Below are 24,040 nucleotides of genomic sequence, written 5' to 3'. Positions count from 1 at the left end.
GGGAGGTTCCCCAATGTGTGACCAGAGGGAGGTCCCCCCACTGTGTGTCCACAGGAAGAGGGAGGTCCCCCACTGTGTGTCCACAGAAAGAGGGAGGTTCCCCCACTGTGTGTCCACAGGAAGAGGGAGGTCCCCCCACTGTGTGTCCACAGGAAGAGGGAGGTCCCCCCACTGTGTGTCCACAGGAAGAGGGAGGTTCCCCCCACTGTGTGTCCACAGGAAGAGGGAGGTCCCCCCACTGTGTGTCCACAGAAGAGGAGGTCCCCCCACTGTGTGTCCACAGGAAGAGGGAGGTCCCCCCACTGTGTGTCCACAGGAAGAGGGAGGTTCCCCCCACTGTGTGTCCACAGGAAGAGGGAGGTCCCCCCACTGTGTGTCCACAGGAAGAGGGAGGTTCCCCCCACTGTGTGTCCACAGGAAGAGGGAGGTCCCCCCACTGTGTGACCAGATGGAGAGGGAGGTCCCCCACTGTGTGTCCAGATGGAGAGGGAGGTCCCCCACTGTGTGTCCAGAGGAAGAGGGAGATCCCCCACTGTATGTCCAGAGGCAGAGGGAGGTTCCCCCCTGATATCTGAAGTTCCTCTGCATTTTCCCATGCTTCTTTGGTCTCAAGGCTACTGGCTGGCCGTGCTAATTTTGGGCTTAGAGCCCACAGGATTGTGTGAGTCACATCTTAAAATAAACTTGTCTCTATATCTGTGCGCACTCGGCTCTATTTCGGGAAGTCTGAGTAACAGCCAAGGAAGCGGGGGCGGGGGGGGGGGTTGCGCCCAGCCACCCCCTCCCGGCCGGCACTTGCCAGTACCTCCCCTCACTCCTGAAAGTTCCGGCAAACGGTAAACATGGGCTAGGTGGGTAGAGGGCTGACGCAGCCTTCGGGAAGCCCTGGGTGCCTCGCCAGCGACTCCCAAACCGGGTTTGGTGACGTAGCCTGCCATCCCAGGACTGGGAGGTGGACCCAGAGCATGCAGCAGTCCAACGTCTCCCTCAGCTGCATAGTAAGCTTGAGGTCAGCCTGGGCTAAATGAGACCCTGTCTTCTAAAGAGAGGGGGAGATGCCTGGGTGGCTGTGGCGCACTCGGTAACGAATTCCCCCCAAGTGCCTGCCTTGAGGAGATTTCTACCAGGGTCCAGAACAGACGCTACAAGCGGCTGAGAATAGTAATCTGAGGGACGTCAAATGAATCTAAGCACACTGAGTCCTTCAGTCCATTCACTTCATTCTTCTCAGTCAATTCTGTCTACACAGCTTCAGCTCCGTACTCACATTCAGCTCCCCTCTGTGCCCGGGTTTCCTGTCCTCACAGTTTTAGTAAGCTCCTGTGCCTTTGACCTGATCTGTGAACTCTGCGGGGCCCCCCCCCCCCCCCATCTCGCCTTCCTGGCTCTCAGAAAACGCTACCAAGATCCGCTTTACCCTCTACAGAACCTCCGTCTTCCTCTGCTCTCTCTGACCAATCGGTTCTGTCTGTCCTCTGGAATTCCGCTCCAGTCCTTACTGCACCTGGTTATGCAAAAAGCCCCATTGTCCCCAGTCAGTCTCTCCACCACGCCGCTAGCCTGAGGCAAGGGGATGGTCTGAGCTTCATTTGCACAGGAAAACAAAGCTGTGCATCTACAGCCTGCTTGTCTCCTAGGCTCAGCGGGGGAGTTCGTACCTAGTGGAACAGGAGAAGATTGGCTGTTTGCCAAATTGTTTGGAAGTATTTGGGCACATAAGGACTTCACAGCAGAAGACAGCCGAAATATTAAAAACTGGATAACACCAAATATCCCATGATAAATGGCTTGCCTTTTGACAGACCCTTGCCTGGTCAAAGTATAGCTTTAATACACAGCTGAATATATTCTTGCAGCCCACAAGAACTCAGGAGGCAGAGGCAGGAGGATCTCTGTGATTTCGAGGCCAGCCTGGTCTACAGAGCGAGATCAGGACAGGTGCAAAGCTACACAGAGAAACCCTGTCTGGAAAACAAAAAGGGGGGGGAGATAAGGTGGAGGCGCCATTGAAAAAGTCCTTGCCACCGAGTTAGGACCCCAGTGCCCCATGGGCTCGGCAGCTAATCCAGCCCCGAGGAGCCAGACGGGACATCGCAGAGGAGCTGAGAGGCCAGAGTCACTGGAGCCTCAGCTGCAACGGGACCTCACTTCCTGTCCACGGTGAAGGGGGTGGGAGAGAGACACTGGACCTCAGACTGGGGCCCACACACCTGCTGTCACATCTACACACACACACACACACACACACACACACACCACCTGCTGTCACATACACACAACACACACACACCACACCCGCCACACACACACACCCACCACACACACACACACCTGCTGTCACATCTACACACAACACACACACCCGCCACACACACACACCACACACACACACCACACCTGCTGTCACATCTACACACATACACACACACACACACACACACACGCCTGCTGTCACACACACACACTCACACACACACACACACACACACACACACACCACCTGCTGTCACATCTACACACATACACACACACACCTGCTGTCACATCTACACACATACACACACACACACACACACACACACACACCCCAGAGGAATGCCAGGCCCAGTGTGGTGCCCGCTGACACCTGGAATGCAGGACCTGAGAAAACAGACACAGGAGCTAGCCTGGCCTAATCAGTGAGTTCCAGGCTGGGAGACACTCTGGCTCAAAAGGAGTTAGGCTGAGCCCAGCTGTGGTGGTGGCACACACCTTTAATCCCTGCACTCAGGAGGCAGAGGCAGGCAGATCTCTGTGAGTTTGAGGCCAGCCTGGTCTACAGAGCGAGATCCAGGACAGCCAGGACTACACTGAGAAACCTGTCTTTAAAAAAAAAGGGGGGGAGGGCTGGACAGATGGCTCAGCGGTTAAGAGCACCGACTGCTCTTCCAGAAGTCCTGAGTTCAATTCCCAGCACCCACATGGTGGCTCACAACCATCTGTGATGAGATTTGATGCCCTCTTCTGGCCTGCAGGCAGAACATTGTATACATAATAAATAAATAAGTCCTGCTGGGTGGTGGTGGCACACTCCTTTACTGAGCCAGGTGGATCTCTCTGAGTTCGAGGCCAGCCTGGTCTACAGAGTGAGATCCAGGACAGGAACCAAAACTACACGGAGAAACCCTGTCTCGAAAAACAAAACAAAACAAAAAAACCCACATGAAAAACACCCATCAGTGGTGGTGCCCGCCTTTAATCCTAGCACCCAGGAGGCAGATGCAGTTGGATCTCTGAGTTCAAGGCCAGCCTGGTCTAGTTAGTAGTTTCAGGATAGCCAGAGCTACGAAATGCAATCCTGTCTGAAAAAAAAAAATGATTAATTTAATTAAATAAATAAATCTTTAAAATGTTAAAAACTAAAACAAGCGCCAGGCGGTGGTGGCGCATGCCTTTAATCCCAGCACTGGGGAGGCAGAGGCAGGCTGATCTCTGTGACTTCGAGGCCAGCCTGGGCTACCAAGTGAGTCCCAGGAAAGGCGCAAAGCTACACAGAGAAACCCTGTCTCGAAAAACCAAAAAAAAAAAAAAAAAAAAAAAAAAAAAAACTAAAACAAGCAAACCAACTAAGAAAAAGATCTGTGGTGAAACACCGTGCGTGACCAAAGGCGGCGTGGGGAGGAAAGGGTTTATTTCATTTTACAGCTGTAGTTCATCATCCAGGGAAGAAAGAGCGGGAACCAGGAGGCAGGAGCTGGAGCAGAGGCTGTGAGGAGCGAGACTGCCGCTGACTGGCCTGCTCTTCATGGTCTGCTCAGCCTGCTGGACCTCCCACATCAGTCATCAATCAAGAAAATGTCCCGTAGGCCAAGCTGGAGGGGGTGTTTTCTCAACTGATGTTGTCTCTTCCCGAAGGACTCCAGCTTGGGTCGAGTTGATGTAAAACTAGCCGGTACATAATCAGCCGAACTGGAGACAGTTCGCAAGCCGGAGTTGGATCTCTGAGACCCACGTGATAGAAGGAGAGAACCGAAGTGTCCTCTGAACTCCACGTGTACACAAGCATACACACCATAAATAAGTGTTTCATAGAAAGTTGCTTTTAAATTATGTATTTCTTTGTTTGTTTTGAGACAGGTTTTCACTGTGTAGCTCTGTCTGTCCTGGAACTCACTTTACAGACCAGGCTGGCCTTAAATTCACAGAGATTTGCCTGCCTCTGCCTCCCGAGTGCTGGGATTAAAGCCATGAGACACTCACTATGCCTGGATTAAAAAAAAATTCGTTTTAAAAGTGATCAAATACAGCCAGGTGGTGATGGCACACACCTTTAATCCTAGCACTCTCAAGGCAGAGGCAGGCGGATCTCTGTGAGTTCGAGGCCAGCCTGGTCTACAGAGTGAGTTCCAGGTGCAAAGCTACACAGAGAAACCCTGTCTCAAAAAAAATAAACAAAACAACAACAACAACAACAAAAAAGCGATCAAATACAGGCCAGGGCGGTAGTGGCGCAGAGGCAGAGGCAGGCAAATCTCTGTGGATTTGATGACAGCCTGGTCTACAGAGCGAGATCCAGGACAGTCAAGGACAAGCTAAGGCTACAATACAAAGAGAAAATCTGTCTCAAAAAAACAACCAACCAACAAACAAATAAATAAAAATGAATACCAGGGGCCTGGGAAGAGTTGGTAAAGCACTTGCCATGCAGGCTTGAGGGCCTGAGTTTGATCCCAGAACCCACAATAGCCCAGCCATGGAGGTGCACACTTGTGATCCCAGCTCCAGGGTAGCCGAGACAGGAGGATCCCGGGCCAGCCAGCCAAGTCTGACCTGTGAGACACTGTCTCAAAAACAAGCTGGACAGACTCTGAGGGCCCACACCCCGGCCTGGCCTCTGGCCCTCCTACGTGGGTGCTAAAGCATGAACACATTTGCACAGCAGGTCTTGCGTTGTCAATAAGAATGCCTGGGGAACGGGAATTAGCAAGATGGATGTGGGGTGTGCAGACTCTGGACGCTCCAACCTTGCCACCAAGAGACGAGGGCAGAGGGAATTCAGCACCACGGAAAGCTCCTCAGCGGCCTGCCCAGAGTCAAGACATTCTCAAGACAGCAGGCACCAAAGGCTGCAAAGACTTTATCATGGGGAGAGCGGTGCGGCCTGACTTACTTACTGTCAATCTGGTTTGTCTTTCTTTCTTTCTTTCTTTCTTTCTTTCTTTCTTTCTTTCTTTCTTTCTTTCTTTCTTTCTTTCTTTCTTTCTCTCTCTCTCTTTCTTTTGTTGTTGTTGTTTCGAGACAGGGTTTCTCTGTGTAGTTTTGGTGCCTGTCCTGGATCTCGCTCTGTAGCCCAGGCTGGCTTCGAACTCATAGAGATTCTCCTGTCTCTGCCTCCCAAGTGCTGGGATTAAAGGCATACACCACTACCGCTTGGCATCTCTGCTTCTTCTTAAAAACAATTATTTTGTTTTATTTTCTGTGTGTGTGTGTGTGTGTGTGTGTGTGTGTGTGTGTTGTGTGTGTGTGTGTGTGTGAGTGTGTGTGGAAACCACACATGCAGGAGCCCTCGGAGGTCAATGGACAGTTCATATTCTCTCTGCTTTGGAGAATAAGTGGACATGGCCCTTCAAGTTGCTTTGCTGTTCTATGAGAAAACACTGCCCCAAAGCCACACAGGGAACAAAACGGTCCCCTCGGCTTTCTCTCCCAGAGAAAGTCCTCTGCTGAGGGAAAGCAGGGCAGGAGCTTGAAGCCGGCCTGCTGGCCATCTCACACCATGGGCCGGGCCTCACTCATCGATTAGTTGTCAAGACAGTCTCCCACAGGTGCCCGCCGGCCAGTCTGGGGTAAGGCGGTCCTCAATTAAGGCAATCCTCTCAGGGGTCCCTGGTTGTGTCCAGTGGATGGTCAGTGCTAACTAGGACAGTGTCCCTCACTTGCCATCACAGTACTGACAAGTAGGGCTCACACAGGTACCCTGGAGTCACTCACCACTGGCTCATGGGGCCCCAGCAGCCCAGGCAGCTCATCTGCACGCACACCCCTTTAGCCCCACGAGTCTCCTCAACACTCGCCCGCAGGCAGGGACGCTTGTGTTCGTTCATTTTCTGCTTCAGCTTGAACCTAGGGCCTTGTCCATCATGGACAAGCTCCAGGATGAGCTCACGGGTCCCAGGCTCCTGAGCCTCTGCTGACCTTCACTTCGTTCTCACATCAGCCTGCTCTTCCCAGGACTTCCTTTTTGCACTGCGTGTCTCCTTGACTCTGCTCATTGCAAAAGTTGGAATAAAGCAGATTCCAACTATGGCGCTCAGTGGTGTGTGTGTGTGTGTGTATGGATGGATGGAGGGGTGAATAGGTGGATGGAAGGATGGATGGATGGATGGATAAATGGAGGAGAGAGTGGGTGGTGGATGGAGAGGTGAATGGGTGGATGGATGGATGGATGGGTAGATGCAAAGATGAATGGGTGGGTGAATGAGTGGGTGGATGGGTGAATAGATGGATGGATGGATGGGTGGGTGGTTGAATGGATGGATAGAAGGGTGAATGGATGGATAGATTGATGATTGGATAGGTAGATTGATGGATAAACAGTGGATAGGTGGGTTGATGGGTGGATGGATGGATTAAAAGGTGGATGGATGAATGGGTAGAGTGATGATTGGATAGGTGGATTGATGAACAGGTAGATGGATGGATAGGTGGGTGATGGGTGGGTGGATGGATGGATGAATGAGACAGGTGGATGGATGGATGAGTGGATGGATGGGTGGATGGATAGATGAACAGGTGGATGGGTGGATGGAGGGATGGATGTATGGGTTATGAAAGGGTGGATAAGCAAATGAGTGAATGGGTGAGTGGATGGTTGGATGGGTAGATGGATGGGTGGTGGGTGATTGGATGGATGGGTGGATGAAGGGTGGATGGATGGATGGATGGATTTGTGGATGGGTGAGTGGCTGGATTAGGTTGGTGGGTTGATGAGTGAATGGATAGATGGATGGATGGGTAGGTGCATGGGTGGATGGATATTGAGTGTATGGGTGGGTGAAGAGATGGATGCATGGGTGGGTGGGTGGATCTGTGGATCACTGGATTGATGGATGTGTTGATGGATTGATGGTAAATGCATAGGTGGATGGGTGGGTCAATGGATGGTTTGATGAATGGATGTATATGTGTGTGGATGTGTGGAGTGTTGACCGGATGGATGGATGGATGGATAGGTGGGTGAGTTGGTGTATGGGTGGGTGGGTGGGTGGGTGAATGTGTGGATGGGTGATGTGGTGGGTGGGTTGTTGATGGTAGGTAGACAGATTCATAGCTGAAGTGTGATTGATAATAGAGCCCTGAATGTCTTGCCAGGTCCACCTGCTTAGGCCGCCACCTCTGGGCCTGGCCAGCAGTGCCCCCTGCTGGCCACAGAGGGATGTGGCTCATGTCTAAGCTCCCAGTGATGTCAGATCTGTCTGTCAAGTGGTCTTCTGTGATCATTAACTCAAATTGTTTTCTTTGTGATTCTGAGTCTCATGGCAGACGTCATCATGCCAGGCTGATCTTCAACTCCTGACCCCTCCTCCCCATAGAGTGCTGGAGTACCAGGCCCGTGTCTGTGGAACCCAGTAATTCCTGCCTGCTGGGCAAACCCTCTGCAGGGAGCTGTAGCTCCAGACTCTCTCTATGTAACTATGGCTGGCCCAGAATTCACTATGTAGACCAGGCTGGCCCACGACTTACAGAGATCCCCTTTCCTCTGCTCCCAGGGTTGAGATTAAAGACATTGGTGATCCTGACTGCCTCAAATTTTTTTTTTTTTTTTTTTTTGAGATAAGGTCTCAGGAAGCCTTTAATTCACTATGTAGCCCAGAAGACACCTGAACTACTGCCCGCCCGTGTGATCTCTTGAGTGACGGGACGCCAGGCCTGCAGCATCACACTAGGTCTTCTCTCTTTGTCTTCATTTACTCATCTGGTTTATTTGCGGAGTCTCTCATCCTGTTGCCTCAGACTCCTGGGGTGAGCCACCATGACTGGCTATATTGACCTGATTGAGATGGTGTCTCTCTGTGTGACACTGTGCCTTGAAATTCAATATGTAGTCCAGACTGTCTTCAAACTCCTAGTGCTCCTATTGCCTGGCTCAAGGTAAAATACTATTTAAGCCAGGTGGTGGTGGCCCACGCCTTTCTGAGTTCAAGGCCAGCCTGGTCTGCAGAGTGAGTTCCAGGACAGCCAGGGCTACACAGAGAAACCCTGTCTCGAATAAACCAAAAAAAAAAAAAAAAAAGAAAGAAAAAGAAAAAAAGAAAAAAAAAAAGAAAAAAAAAAAAAAAAGAAAAACAAGTAAACAAACAAACAAAAACAAACTTTAACATTTTTACTTCATTTACTTTTTATGTGTGTGGGTGTTGTGCCTACATGTATATCTGTGTGCCATATGCATTCCTGGTGTCTTTGGAGACCAGAAAATGGCTCGATCCCATGAAACTGGAGCTACAAATTGGCTGCCGGGTGGGTTCTAGGAACTGAACCCGGATCCTCTGGGACACAGCCAGGGCTCTGGAACACAGCGTCATCTCTCCAGTTTCCTACTCATTTGTTGTCAAGTTTTATTTTGGGGTTGGGGTTTTAGCTCAGTGGTAGAGTGCTTACCTAGCAGGCACAAGGCCCTGGGTTCAGTCCTCAGCTCTGGAAAACCAAAAGTTTAATTTTATTTATGTGTTTGTGTGAGTACCTGATTGATTTTCTGTGTCCCACATGTGTGCAATTCCTCAGTGAAGCCCAAAGAGGGCCTGTAATTCCCCGGAACTGGAGTTAACTGGAGGCTGAGAGTCTAGTGCTTCCATCGGTACTGGGAATCGAAGTCCAGTCCTCTGCAAGAGCAGTACTGGATCTTATAACCATTGACAGATCACTCAGCCCTATCTCTACTTTATTATTATTGTTATTATTTTAAGTGTGTATGTCTGGTGGTTCGAATGAGAACGACCCCCATAGGCTCCTGTATTTGAGTCCTCCAGTTTCTGGATTATCTGGGAAGGAGTAGGAAGTGTGGCATTGTGGGAAGTCTGTCACGGAGGAGGAGCTCTGAGGTCTCGAAAGACTCTAGCCATTCCCAGTGTCTCTGTTTCCTGTTTGTGGCTCAGGACTGGAGCTCTCAGCTGTCCCTGGCACCACGCTTTTACTCTGCCTTCAAGGATTTAACTTTCTGATTGTAAGCACCATTAAACATTTCTTTTAGCCAGGCAGTGGTGGCGCATGCCTTTAATCCCAGCACTCGAGAGGCAGAGACAGGTGGATCTTCATGAGTTCGAGCCCAGCCTGGTCTACAGAATGAGTTCCAGGACAGTCACGGTTACACAGAGAAATCCTGTTTCAAACAAACAAACAAACAAACAAAACCAAAAAACTTTTGCAAGTTGCTTTGGTCATGGTGTTATTCACAGCAACAGAAAATGACTAAGTCAAATGTCTATGTGCCACTTTTGTGCCCGGTGCCTGCGGAGGCGAGAAGAAGACAACCGATTCCCTGGAAGTCGAGTTACAGAAGATTTTGAATCACCATGTGGGTGCTGGGAATTGAACCCAGGTTCTCTGGAAGAGCAGTCAATGCTTTTAACCACAGAGCCATCTCTCCAGTCCCACTTTTTATTTATTTATTTATTTATTTATTATTTATTCATTCATTCATTCATTTTATTTATTTATTTATTTTGTTTTTTCGAAACAGGGTTTCTCTGTGTAGCTTTGTGCCTTTCTTGGAACTCACTTGGTAGCCCAGGCTGGCCTTGAACTCACAGAGATCCGCCTGCCTCTACCTCCTGAGTGCTGAAATTAAAGTCGTGCGCCACCGCCGCCTGGCCCCACTTTTATTTTTTTTTTTCTGTCATTTATTTTTCAGTGTTGGTGATTTAACCTAGGGCTTCATGCATGTGAGACTCACTACTGAGCCCTTCACCCCCAGCCCCTCACTGGGGGATTCTGGGCGGGGCTCCACCCTGACCACGCCCCCAGCCCTCACTGGGGGTTCTGGGCGGGGCTCCACCCTGACCACGCCCCCAGCCCCTCACTGGGGATTCTGGGCGGGGCTCCACTCTGACCACGCCCCAGCCCCTCCCTGGGGTGTTAAAGGCAGGGGCTCCACCCTGACCACGCCCCCAGCCCCCTCACTGGGGATTCTAGGCGGGGCTCCACCCTGACCACGCCCCCAGCCCCCTCACTGGGGATTCTAGGCGGGGCTCCACTCTGACCACGCCCCAGCCCCTCCCTGGGGTGTTAAAGGCAGGGGCATTACTCCTGTGTCAGTCTCCCACCCTTTATGTTTACGTTTGTGTACAGCCACTCCAGTATTCAAGGCTGACACCGAACTCCAGATTCTCCTGCCTCTACCTCCGAGTGCTAGGATGACAGGGAGGTAGATGGGGGGCAGGGAATAGAACCCACTGCTCTACCTGCGGAGCCAACCTCAAGCCTTGTGTTGCAACTTTCAGACAGGGTTGCATACAGCCCAGGCTGCCCGGCAACCCCTGATGCTCCATTCTCAGGCTCTGGACTGCCGTTATGACTGCCTCCTGAGACACCGATTCCCGCCGCGTCATCTCTAAGATTTAGAAAAGGCGGAGCTGAGCCAGGCGGTGGTGGCGCACGCCTTTAATCCCAGCACTCGGCAGGCAGCGCCAGGCGGATCTCTGTGAATTCAAGGCCAACCTGGGGTACCGGGCGAGATCCAGGACAGCCAGGGCTACACAGAGAAACCCCGTCTCGAAAAACCAAACAAAAAAAAAAGGGAAAAGAAAAGGCGGAGCTGCATACTTCCCAAGGAACTTGCAGAGTAAGTTCCACGTGGAGCTCCGCCCTCACATCACCACGCCCACACCAGACCACGCCCACCGCTGTCATTCAGCGGGGCGGGGAGCCGCTGCCGCTCGCTTTGCCTTAGGGGGGGCGTGGTCAGAACGTCTGTGGCGTTCCGGCTCACCAATGAGACGGCAGGGCGCTGCCCAGGAAGGGGTGGGCCTCCCAGGTGTCAAGGGGCGGTGTCTGCTTTTCTATTGGGTGGCCTGCGGTTGTCAAGGAAACCGCAGTGCGGGGGTGGGGCTCGCAGGTGGGGCGGGGCTCCGGGGCGCCGAGGCTCTCCGTCAGCTGACCCACCGCCATCTTGGTCGCCATTTGCGAGCGGCCCTGAGCTGGGCAGCGAGGCGCCGGCGGACGCGGGCCTCTCTCGCCGCCCCTCGCCCCTGACTGGTCTCCGGCCGCAGCCGTCGCTCTGGCCTCCACGTCGCCCCTTCCGCGGCGACCGGAAGCTCAGCGCGTCGCGCGCCTGCGGCGCGGCCCCCGGCTGCCCGCGCCCCCCAGGGCCGCGGCGGCGGCGGCGGCGGCGGCCGCGTCCCCCTCGGAGGCCGCAGCCCGCGGGCCGCCGCGATGGCCCTCAAGATGGTCAAGGGCAGCATCGACCGCATGTTCGACAAGAACCTGCAGGACCTGGTCCGCGGCATCCGCAACCACAAGGAGGACGAGGTGAGCGGGCGCCGAGCGGGGCCGCCCGCCCCGGAGTCGCCCTCCCGGCCCCGGCGCCATTCCGGTCCGGCCTGCGCGAGAGCCGCGGCGCCTCTGCTCGGCGTCCCCCGGCCTCCGCCGGCCCCAGCCGCCCCCGTCGTCTGGAGCAGACCCTGCCCAGAACGGCTCGGGGGTCTGCTCCGCGCTAGCCGGGGGCCGCTCCCGGAGTCTGGTGGAGCGGGCGCTGCCCCAGAGGTTCAGGTGTCTCAGGTCCTGCAGTTCAGTGCCTCAGTTTACCTGCTTGCAGGGCATCCGGCCTTCCAGCGGGCCAGCGCAGACACGTGCTTAGGCAAGGGTTCTCCCGCCAGAGCTTGTTTGTGGGTGTCACATACTGAGGGGTCTGCAGGTCTCCCATGGAGAACCCCCTTGTCAGTCAGGAAAGCACAGGTCCAGGCTGCCGTCTGGGGCTGGCTTGGGAGCCCTGCCAGGTCTCAGTTCCTGTCCGCACATCCCCTGAACTAACAGTGTTTGCAGCCCGAGTCCCCGGAAGCCAGGGCTGGGGAAGCCTGGCCTCAAAGCTGGAAGCTGGCAGCAGGCAAAAGTCAGGGTGTGGAAGAAGCGATTTTTCCAGAAGTTAAGCTGTGACCGCGAGCGGCGCTTCCTTTCCTCCCCCCAGCCTGTGACCTAGATTAAGGAAGAAGTGAGGTAGTGGCCGCCGCCTGATGCCTGGCTCTGTGGAAGGACACAGGCCTGCACGGGCCTCCTCCTGGGCAGGAAGGCCATCCGGCAAGAGGGCGTCCATGACAGGTACCTGCTGGCCCCTGGCTGCCGTTGACAGGGCAGGAGGCAGGCCCCTGCCTGGGGCAGCCCTCTCTCTGCAGCCCCTTCCCTGCTACCCCACCTTGGTCTGGTTTGTTCCTTCCCTGCTCCCCTGGCTACTCTTTCCGTGCAAATAGCTGGTTGGCTTGCACTTGGCTGAGAAGCTTGAAATTTCCTCCGTACTCTCCTGTGGCCCTCTCCGCTCTGAGAGAAAGGGATTCCACAGTCCTCGTGCCTCCTCATTCAGCGAGTGTCCTCTGGGAAGCCTGTTGCCCGACCCCAGGAGAGGTCACATTCTAGTTTTCGTACCTTGAACAGGCTCTAGCTAGGGACTTAATCCAGGCTGGCTTGAAGCTCACGAGTCTCCTGCCTCAGCCTTCCCAGTGCTGGGGGGACTGATTTTGAGGGAGGTGTGCCCTGGCCTTAGGGGCCTATGTTGTGTTTTGTTCTTCACGTCCTCCCCCACCACCAAGGGGCATATCTTCATGGAGGATTGGTGTGGATGGCTGTGCCTGCCCTGCCCCACGGGTGTCCATGGAGGATTGGTGTGGATGGCTGTGCCTGTCCTGCCCACGGGTGTCCATGGAGGATTGGTGTGGATGGCTGTGCCTGTCCTGCCCACGGGTGTCCATGGAGGATTGGTGTGGATGGCTGTGCCTGTCCACGGGTGTCCATGAGGATTGTGTGGATGCTGTGTGCCCTGCCCACGGTGTCCATGGAGGATTGGTGTTGATGGCTGTGCCTGTCCTGTGGATGGCTGTGCTGTCACGGGTCCAGATGGATGCCGGGTTGTCCATGGAGGATTTGGTGTGGATGGCTGTCCTGCCTGTGTCCATGGAGGACTGGTGTGGATGGACGGTGTCCATGCTGTGGATGGCTGTGCCTGCCCACGGGTGTCCATGGAGGATTGGTGTGGATGGCTGTGCCTGTCCTGCACACGGGTGTCCATGGAGGATTGGTGTGGATGGCTGTGCCTGCCTGCCACGGGTGTTGTCCATGGAGGACTGGTGTGATGGCGTGCCTGATGTGAGTGTGTGATGGCTGTGCCTGTCCTGCCCACGGTGTCCATGGAGATGGTGTGGATGGCTGTGCCTGCCCACGGGTGTCCATGGAGGAGTTGTGTGGATTGGCTTGTGTGCCCTGCCCACGGGTGTCCATGGAGGATTGGTGTGGATGGCTGTGCCTGTCCTGCCCACGGGTGTCCATGGAGGATTGGTGTGGATGGCTGTGCCTGCCTGCCACGGTGTCCATGGAGGGTGGATGGTGTGCTGGCGGGGTCCATGGAGGATTGGTGTGGATGGCTGTGCCTGCCCACGGGTGTCCATGGAGGATTGGTGTGGATGGCTGTGCCTGTCCTGCCCACGGGTGTCCATGGAGGATTGGTGTGGATGGCTGTGCCTGCCCTGCCCACGGGTGTCCACATTACATACAACGTCAGGTTTTATGACGCTCTTTCTCACGCATGTACAGTGTAGGAAGTACTTTCAGTAGTGCAGAGGTAGACAGGCAGAGCCCTCAGGTTTTCCTATGGCTTCTGCCGCTGGCCGGCCGGCCATTGTAAGGCTTTGGTTGTGAGCCTGTCTCTAACTGCTGGGCCGTCTCTCCCACCCTGGCTGGTCAGTCACTCCGGCTCTGAGTGTGTTGTCGGGGGCTCAGTGCTGACTGCAAGCATGCTCTCCTTTGGGGTGCTGGTGCAGTGCGGTGCCAGCTGGCCAGCTTTGCAGCAGAAGCCATGCAGTTGGTGACCATCACTTGCCCAGCTTTATTTTTGGTTTTTAGAGACAGGGTTTCTGTGTGGAGCCCTGGCTGTCCTGGAACTTGCTCTGTGGACCAGGCTGGCCTTGAACTTGGAGATCGACTGCCTTTGCCTCCTGAGTGCTGGGATTAGAGGTGTGTGCCTCCACTGCCTGGCTCTCTTTTAAAGATTACTTTCTTTTATGTTACACGTGTGTAATTGTGTGTCTAGTGTGTGGGTTCCTGCAGACCAGGCGAGGGCATTGGATCTGCTGGAGCTGCAGTTACAAGTGATAGTGAGCCTCCGGTATGGGTGCTGGGAACCAAACTCAGGTCCTCTGCAAGACCAGCCCTGTTAGCTGGTGAGTCACCTCCCACCGGCTGTGACCTGGGAGACGACCGGTACTTGGTCTATGGGTAAGCTACATCCTATGTAACCCTGGCTGGCCGCTAGCTCACTCTGATTTGCCTGCCTCTGCTTCCTGAGTGCTGGCATTAAAGGTGTGCCACACTTAACCTCTCTTAAAACTTTTATTTTTTTTAAAAAACACACATTCGGTGTTATTTAAAAAAAAACAGAAAGCGGCCGGGCGGCGGCCGGGCGGCGGTGGTGCCCGCCTTTAATCCCAGCACTCGGGAGGCAGAGGCAGGCGGATCTCTGTGAGTTCGAGGCCAGCCTGGACTACCAAGTGAGTCCCAGGAGAGGCGCAAAGCTACACAGAAACCCTGTCTGGAAAAACCAAAAACAAAACAAAACAAAAAAAAACAGAAAGCATCCTTCCCAGTCAACTTCCCCGACTCCTCCAGAGCAGCCACTTCCATGGCAGGCATGGGGCCCTGGCCTCTATCCCGGGTACCTGCCAAAAGGTAAAAATGAAAGCAAAACAAAAAAATCCCCAGAGAGCTTACGCTGCAGAGTCCCCCTCCCTGCCAGCTACCCTCTGCACTGCCCCTGGAGTGCGTTTCTCTGCAGTCAGCCAGGTCTCCAAACCCCCAGCTGCAGTTAGCTCAGCTCCTTCTCCTGTAGGTTTCTCTGGGCACTGGCCGGTCTGTGTGGTGCAGTCAGGCCAGCCGGGCTGTTTCTGAGATGCTGATGTAGCTGTCTCATGGGGTTTTAGCTGTTCCCCTCTGATGGGAAGCTCCACAGGTCAGGTGGAGATGTGTCTTTTCTCTGGCATGTCTGTCAAGCTGGGAGTTACAGATTTCCAGAAGATATTCCTTGCCTATGTTGGTACTGCTCCATTTTCTGCCTCTTGGAAGTTTCTAGGACCTTCCAGAACCAGAAGTGCTACCTGGTGCTTGTGGCACCCCATTAGTGACTGATGGTGGCATCCCAGATGAGTCTCTCAGACCTCCACCCTTGCTCAGGAAGGAGGTGGATTGATTCCACTCATCTGTGCCCTGTGTGCCAAGGCCACTGCCATTCTGTTCTAGCTAGTGACCAGGCTTCATTCAGCACCGTAGCCTGGCCATGTTGGATTTGGCTACCACCATAGCATGTTTCTGTCTAGCCACTCACAGGACTGTGCCAGTTAAAAACCCAGGTGTGTGCAGTCCTGTCCTCCGTCAGCGGCTGCTGCAGGTCCTGCATTGGACTTTTGCTTGTCATAAACACGAGCGAGGCTCTTTGACAGACTAGGAGCTCATGGTTGTTTCTGAGGCTTGGGCTCTGAGGTGACCTGTGCCTGAGGCTGTCGGTGTCCTTTTCTCTGCCGTGGCCATTCTTTTCCTGCTCGTTCTGTACCCAGCACAAATGGCTGATGCTCGCGCATGCGTGTGTGTGCTCGCGCTCCCCCCCCCTTTAGACAGTGTTGCTGCGTTGCCCAGGTTGGTGTTTTTGTGGCACTGGCAGTTCGGGGCCAATTTTAGGCTTGTTCTTTACCCCTGAGCCACATCTCTCTAGCCCCTCACTAGGGGATTCTAGGCGGGGCTCCACCCTGACCACGCCCCCAGCCCCTCACTAGGGGATTCTAGCAGGTGCTCCACCCTGACCACGCCCCCAGCCCCTCACTAGGGATTCTAGGCGGGCTCCACCCTGACCACGCCCCCAGCCCCTCACTAGGGGATTCTAGGCGGGTTCTCCACCCTGACCACGCCCCCAGCCCCTCACTAGGGGATTCTAGGCAGGTGCTCCACCCTGACCACGCCCCCAGCCCCTCACTGAGGATTCTAGGTGGGGCTCCACCCTGAACACGCCCCCAGCCTCTCACTGGGGATTCTAGGCGGGGCTCCACCCTGACCACGCCCCAGCCCTCACTGGGGATTCTAGGCGGGGCTCCACCCTGACCACGCCCCCAGCCCCTCACTGGGGATTCTAGGCGGGGCTCCACCCTGACCACGCCCCCAGCCTCTCACTGGGGATTCTAGGCGGGGCTCCACCCTGACCACGCCCCCAGCCCTTCACTGGGGATTCTGGGCAGGTGCTCCACACCTGACCACGCCCCCAGCCCCTCACTGGGGATTCTGGGCGGGGCTCCACCCTGACCACGCCCCCAGCCCCTCACTAGGGGATTTTAGGCAGGTGCTCCACCCTGACCACGCCCCCAGCCCCTCACTGGGTATTCTGGGCGGGGCCCCACCCTGACCACGCCCCCAGCCCCTCACTAGGGGATTTTAGGCAGGTGCTCCACCCTGACCACGCCCCAGCCCCTCACTAGGGGATTTTAGGCAGGTGCTCCACCCTGACCACGCCCCCAGCCCCTCACTGGGGATTCTAGGCGGGGCTCCACCCTGACCACGCCCCCAGCCCTTCACTGGGGATTGTGGAGGGAGCTCTACTGAGCTCTCTTTATTTTTCATTTTGAGATGGGGTTATGCAGAGTTGCCCAGGCTGGACTTGACCTCAAGATCCCTGTGCCTTAACTTCCTGATTAGCTGAGAGGACAGATACTGGAACCTCTTTGGATTCTGTTCGCTTTGCTCAATTTACTTACTTATGCAAACGCTTGAGCTCCCCCAGGGCTTCTCTTTGTAAGTTAGGCTTCCTATCTGGGTCCCCGGGGCTGGGACTGGCACCATTTAGTCTCCACTTCCCCTTACTTCCAGGCTCCCCATGCATCCACATTCCCTTGTCTGTGTTGCAGGTGGAGCGGCTTCTCCATCTCTTGGTTTCTCCGCTGTAACCATGGGAGTCACAGCTCCTGGCTCAGTCTTGCTCTGACTTTGGGTGACTTGAGTGCCCTCAGGTGACTTTGTCCACCAGAGATATCCATGTGCTAATTGTGAGACCTGTGTACATGTGTCCTCCAGTGGCAGAAGGGACTCTGCAGATGGGATTAAACTGAGGACCCTGATCTGGGCATCATCTTGGATCATCTGGACCCAGTTTCACCATTGGGTCCCCAAGGGAGGCAGGAAGGCAGGGGAGAGGGGCAGAGCCTAGGAGACTGCTGCCGGGTCTGGGGGAAGGAAGGAGCCTTGAGCTAACTAAGGATGTGGAACTTGTGAATGCTGGAGCAAGCAGGATGTGAGTGCTCCCTAGAGCCCCAGGAGAGCGACAGTCCTGTCACATCTAGACAGGAGCCCAGGGAGGCTCCTAAGGCCTATGAGGATATGCCCACATGGACCAATTCCTGGCCTAAAGTATGCCTGTCTCCCAGAACGTGAGCCACACTTCTTGCCAGCCCCTCCAGCCAGCTTATGAGCAGGCAGGTACAGTCCTTATTGGACACTTGAGTTTTTCTGTGTTTCTTATGACGGGCGCCCTTGCCAGGCTCACCTAGGGACCCCGGATTTCAGCACTCAACCAGGAAGTACAAGCTGGGCCATTGGTTACTGCCTGGCTTCTCTGGGTTTGGCAGCCCCCTCTTTCACAAAGCCAGCTGGCATGGAGCACATGCCTGGGAGAAGGCCCAGGCAGGATGTTCTACCTTTAAGGCCAGCCTGGGCTACACAGTGATGAGCAAGCCTTGGGCTTCTTCCCCAGCACTACAAAAAAATCTGGAGAAAGTGTGTCTGCCCTGGTGTGGTTTTGTTTTTCCTCCTCTACTTCTCCTATGTTGCTTCAAGGGGTCAAACTCAGCAGGTCAAGCTTGGTTTTCATTTCTTTTAGAGACAGGATCTCACACTGTAGCCCAGGCTGGCCTCAAACTTAGAGATCCTCCTGTGGCCTACATCCACCTTTTTTTTTTTTTTTTTTTTTTTTTTTTTCGAGACAGGGTTTCTCTGCGTAGCTTTGTGCATTTCCTGGATCTCGCTCTGTAGACCAGGCTGGCCTCGAACTCACAGATCCTCCTGCCTCTGCCTCCTGAAGTGCTGGAGTTAAAGGACTGAAGTGTGAGTTTCTTGTCTCACCAGATGTGGGGGGAGGGGCTGAGTCGCTGTTTTGAAAACTATTTTTCTTCTTGTGTTCTGTTTTTTCTGGATGCATACCCAACAGCCTCAGTGCTAGCACAAGGCTGTAAAAATCCACTCGGTGAATTACTTTCCATCCGAGTCCTTACACTCGTGTCTGAGGCAGTTTCTGCTGTGGCTGTGTGCACGGGCTCCTGAGTTTCCGTCTCCACCTCCATCTTGGTGTCAGAGCACTAGGACTGTACATGCACTGTTGTGATGGAGCTCAGGTCCTCAGCATGGGCAGGGCTCTACCACCAGCCCTTCCCCACCTGTCCTTTCCTTTTTTAAAAAGTGTCTGAGCGCTCTATCTGCACATACACTTTATGCCAGAAGAGGGCATCAGATCCCACTGTAGATGGCTGTGAGCCACCATGTGGGTGCTGGGAATTGAACTCAGCACCTCTGGAAGAGCAGTCAGTGCTCTTAACTGCTGAGCCATCTCTCCAGCCCCTCTTGGTTTCTTTTTTAATTTGGGTTTTTGAGTCAGGGACTTTGCTATTGTAGTCCAGCCTAGCCTGGAACTTGAGGTAGTCAAGCTCCTGCCTCGGCCTCCCAGGTGCTGTGATTACAGGTTTGCCCCACCAGACCTGGGTCGTGGAGTCACTGTGGGTTGTGTTTTGGGCAGCAGTGGCCTTCCCTCCTGAAAACCAGGAGATTATTGCAGGGACTGAGAACACCCAGCTCTGAGTCCTGCTGGAAGGCTGCTCTGGAGTATTTGGGCAGGCACCCTTGCCAGGCTGAACTCTGGCACTCAGGGGAGTTCCTACTTGGTTTCCTCTTCACGCCCCACCCTACCTCCAGCCACGGGTCCATCCCTTCCACAGAGGGCTGGCCGTGAGTTCTTCCCCTTTTCAGTCAGACTTGTTTGGAGGGAGAGACAAGGTCATTCCTGCAGCAGGGTCCCTGAGTGGCATTTAGTTACTTGAGGCAGGCTGTGGTGATACTTGTTCCATTGGACTCGGTCTAAATCATAAAATATTCAGGGAAGTAGCCCATGCCTGCCATTCCATGGGGATCAGGAGTTCAGTGCCAGCCTCAACTGCATTTCCTGTAACTGGGTTACAGGAAACAAACAAACCCGAGAGAACAAAATAAATAAATCTGTTGTTGAGAGGGTGCTGAGCACCTGTGGTTCTTCCCTGTGGCCCATGCTAGGGACAGGATGCCCTGGGCAGTGGTGGTCTCCCAGCAGCCTGTTAGGTTAGCTTCACAGGGCTTTGGGATGGAGCCTGCTGCCCACACATGCCCACGGGGTGAGGTGGGGGTTCTGGGGTTTGACAGCTCTGGAGTGTGTCAGCTTCGGGGTGGGGGGCAGCCCTGGTGGCAGCTGCTGGTTCTACTGTCAGGTGACAGCCAGGTTCCTGGGCAGCTGTGGCCACACTCAGCACCTCCCCCAGCCCCTGCTGTCCCGGGGGCTCCATTTGGCTTGTCTCGGAGTGGGGTAGGAGGCACTGCCCAGGGCCCACACCTGACCGTCTCTGGACTTTGTGCCTCAGTTCTCTTGGGTTGACGCGTCTGGCCCAATTGGCCCAAGAAGTTGTTTTAGGTTTGCTGAGCTTGTGCCAGGGGGGTGGGGAGGCCAAGGGCGAATGCCAGTGAGTGGGGCTGTGCAGAGCAGCCCGTGGGGGGGAAAGGGGTTCAGTGGGCTCTGTAGCAAGGGTGGATCAGAGGGGTGGTCCAGAATAGTCTGCCTTCCCCAGGTGAAGCCTGTCTCCTAGAGCAGTCACTAGCCTCTCCCAGTTCCATTGTCTGCTTCCTGCCTCTAGATTCGCCTGTTGTGGATAAACAGTGCCCGGTTGGGCTTTGACACACAGCTCAGGACTGTGCGCTTGCCTGAGGAACAGCAGCTCTGTTCAGGGCTCTGCACCCAGGCTGGCTCCACCTGTCCGTCCTCCTGCCCACCTCCCTGAGCACCTGTGACAGCCTCTCACTGGCCACACTCAGTGTCCCACCGTCACATTGCTGTCCCCCACCCAGGCCAAGTACATCTCGCAGTGCATCGACGAGATCAAGCAGGAGCTGAAGCAGGACAACATCGCTGTGAAGGCCAACGCTGTCTGCAAGCTCACCTACGTGAGTGCCTCCCCATGGTCCTGCCCGCCTGTCCGCCTGTCCACCTGTCTGCCTGTCCACCACACACATTGCTGCTGTGTGCAGCACAAGGCTCATGCAGAGTCCTGCCTGGTGCTCCTGTGGCTGGTGCAGGCTGGGTGCGTGGCAAGTGCTGGGGAGCCTGACTTCTCCGGGTTTGGCAGGTGTAGGTGGATGTGGCTGCCCTCTGCCCCGTTCCTCCTCAGGTTGGAGTCGTCCCCCCCCCCAAGCAGGACCAGCCTTGTCCGAGTCATTTGTTAGAAAGAGAATATAAAATTCCACAAGGGTGTGCGATGGATGCTGTTTTCATGCTCAGACTGAATGCATTTTGTCTTCCACCTGGGCTGTGTGTGCTCCGATTGTGGCTGAGACCGTTGCCCGGTGTCCCCTGAGTACAAACCACCGTGCCTGCCCTCCTAACAGTTGCAGATGCTCGGGTACGACATCAGCTGGGCTGCCTTCAACATCATCGAAGTCATGAGTGCCTCCAAGTTCACGTTCAAGGTGAGGACCCAGGGCACCTGGCCGGCCCGTGTGCTGTGAGTGGAACTCCTGAGGAGGAGGGCTGCTCCAGCAGGGGCGTCCTTGAGGGGGTCCTGTGGCCAGTGCTTCTGCTGGTGAAGGGAGACAGCCTTCCTTCTGCCAGTGGGGAGGACTGGGATAGATGGGTGTCCGTGGCTTCCTCCTGGAGGACAGGTGGGGTGCCAGCTGCCCTGCCCGCTGCCCCCTGCCCGCTGTCCTTCCAGCTGGCCGCCGTACGGTGCGGTCGGCGCAGTGCCGAAGGGCTGCCTAGTTACAGCGGCTCCTGCTGTCCCCGCCCTTGCAGACAGACACCAGCCCTCCATCAATGCTCCCGTAAGCAAGGGAGCTGCTGTTGCAGAAGACAAAACAGCAAAATGCTGGGTGTGGCAGCATGCTCCTGTAATTCTAGCACATGGAGGGCTGAGACGGGAGGATTACTGTGAGTTCTACCCAGTCTGTTGCAGTGTGAGACCGTATCTAGACAACAGCAGCAGAGGAGAACGCCAGCATGGCAAGCCTGCCGAAGGGTCACCCTGGGCTCTCAAGCATTGGTCGGCCATGCCGAGTCCCAGGATGCCCAGCTGTAATCCCAGCGCTGGGGAGACTGAGACAGGAGGATTGCATATTGCAGGCCAGTCTGGGCTACAGAACATAAGCGGTTCATAAACCACTGCCGTGGTTTTCGATGTAACTGATAGCCAGGTCTGGTGTTTGTTTCTCTGAAGCTGCACCAGTGACGGCTGCTGTCTAGGGACCAGCCTCTGGGCAGCTCCGGGCTCAGCGAGTCCACAGCACTAGCGAAGCTTAGACTTGTTCTGTCTGAGGGGTTAGGAAAAGACACCGACACTGACTGGTGGTTTCCTTCTGTGTCATCAGCCTCTTCCGATGGACGGACCAGGCTGCACTCAGCTGGCTCCAGGCTTGTGCCGACAGCCGTACAAAGGCATCTGTATAGATTGTTACATAAAGTAGTTCCTCATACCTCGATTTATTTACATGTCACAGGCCTGCATGGCCCTAGTCCTTCACTGTGCATTGTGTGCACTACACAAGAATACAAGAGCCCAGGTGTGCCTGAGCTGTCCTGTGACCAAAGTACGGGATGGTCGCAGGCCCCTCAGCCAAACAGTCCGTGTTTTCCACAGGGGTTCTTTAAGGTCAAGGCACTTTTAAAAAGACCGTCTGTTCATTCAACTCTGTACGCCATACAGTCACTTTGGTAAATTCCTACGGAGTACAGGTGACATGTTGTTCATCTCCCTTACATGAGTAAAAATAAAGTCATCCCAATATCCCGTATATATTTACATCTAGGTAACTTACTGCAGATCAGCAGAGCATAAGCAGACAGAAAGTGTATTTTCACAGACAACTCCCTTGCCAGCAGGGCGTAGACCAGACTACCAAGCAAGCATTCTACTGTCTGTCTTGAAAGTTAATCTTACCAGGAATCCTACAGGAATCACAAACCTAAATTGTGTACATAAAAGATAGTTAGCTGTACCTTAGATCTCAGTTATCCCTAGTTCCCTTTTTTGTTGTTTTAAGATTTATTTATCACATATACAGTGTTCTGCCTGCAGGCCAGAAGAGGGCGCCAGACCTCATCACACACGGCTGTGAGCCACCATGTGGTTGCTGGGAATTGAACTCAGGACCTCTGGAAGAGCAGGCAGCACTCTTAACCCCTGAGCCATCTCTCCAGCCCCCCATCACTAGTTTCTTGTGTCGGGAACCGAGGGCTGGACACAGACCTGTGTCTGTCTTTTAAGCGTTAATGAGTTAGGGCCAGCCTGGCTGCTGCAGAATTCAGTTGTTCTTGAATCATTAAACTGAGCTCTTATCTAAAGCAGCTTCTAAGGTGGAGCTCAAAGGTCTTAGCTGAAAAACATGTCTTTGTATGGACTTTTATTCGTCAAGGCTCTGTATAAGATAACATTACTGTTATCAATTAGAAGGTAAAAGTATCCAGTAGTAGGGGATGTTTCCAGTGAGATAAACACATTGCCTTCCCTGCCTGCGGTGGGGAATTTCCCCACACCCAGTTCAGCCATGCAGAGCAACAGCAAGCACGCAAAGACACATGAGGAGCAAAAGGCATTCCGGGGCCCTCGTTGGGCGGGGGAGCTTGCCTGCCTGAGAACCATCCACCAGGGGGTTGCCTGCTGGTGGGCTAACACCAGAACCTCAATGTCACCTGCTGTCCCCCCCCAACTACCGGCAACTGACACTTTGTGGGGTTTTTGTTGTTGTTTTTTGTTTTCAAGACAGGGTTTCTCTGTGTGGCCCTGGCTGTCTTGGGACTTGTTCTGTAGACTCAGATCCTCCTGCCTCTGCCTCCCCAGTGCTGAGGTTAAAGGTGTGCGCCACCATTGCCAGGCTTGACACTGGTTAGTAGGGATGGCTGTGGCTTTTCATACTGTGGACTGGCTTTGAACCCCTGTAGCTAAGATTGTTCTTGAACAACAGTCTTCTGCCTCTGCCTCCTGAGTGTTGCCATGACAGAGTGTGCCACCCTGTGCCACAGTAGTGGTGTTTGATGGAGCCTACGTGGCCCAGGTGGTCACGGCTGACCAGCACTGCTGTCCCAGGGGCTGAGATACCTAGTTGTGGGGTCATTGTCATGGCGAGTCATTTCCTGCCTAGCCTCTGGTAGACACAGTTGGGCACACTGGTCCCTTTTGACTTTTCCCGTTACCTGTTTTATTTCATGCCTGTGTGCAGACCTGTCTGTACATGCTGGGAGGGGCGTTAGGGAGGACGCCTTGGGACTCTGTCCCGGTGCCTGTCCCTCAGCAGGGGCTCCTGGAGATCCAGGTGCTGGCACCCTGTGTCTACACGGGTTTGCTGGGGGCTCCTGGTGGGGCTGCAGGGGCCCCGTGGGCTCCGGGTGGCTCTGACTCTGTGGCTCTTGATTCTGCAGCGTGTTGGCTACCTTGCCGCCTCCCAGTGCTTCCATGAGGGCACCGATGTCATTATGCTGACCACCAACCAGATCCGAAAGGTAGGCCCTGATGCTCTCCTGCCACTCCAGCGAGCCACAGAAGGCAGCCGCTGA

At 54.6% G+C, this 24,040-nt stretch overlaps 1 protein-coding gene across 1 annotated transcript in view; it reads left to right on the top strand.

Annotated features, from left to right (window-relative positions):
* Positions 1-11,358: 11,358 nt before the first annotated feature.
* Ap3d1 (adaptor related protein complex 3 subunit delta 1) overlaps positions 11,359-24,040 on the top strand; it is a 34,904-nt gene continuing 22,222 nt past the window's right edge. Inside the window, exons 1-4 of the mRNA XM_028861169.2 lie at positions 11,359-11,502; positions 20,347-20,442; positions 20,884-20,964; positions 23,906-23,986. Coding sequence (XP_028717002.1) covers positions 11,407-11,502; positions 20,347-20,442; positions 20,884-20,964; positions 23,906-23,986 — 354 coding nt within the window. The 5' untranslated portion in view covers positions 11,359-11,406. The remainder of the gene's footprint in view (positions 11,503-20,346; positions 20,443-20,883; positions 20,965-23,905; positions 23,987-24,040) is intronic.

Source organism: Peromyscus leucopus, chromosome 22, assembly GCF_004664715.2.
Source record: "Peromyscus leucopus breed LL Stock chromosome 22, UCI_PerLeu_2.1, whole genome shotgun sequence".
Classification (NCBI taxonomy): Eukaryota; Metazoa; Chordata; class Mammalia; order Rodentia; family Cricetidae; genus Peromyscus; species Peromyscus leucopus.
Note: the sequence above shows the minus strand (reverse complement) of the source record. Positions and strands in the feature narration are given on the sequence as shown.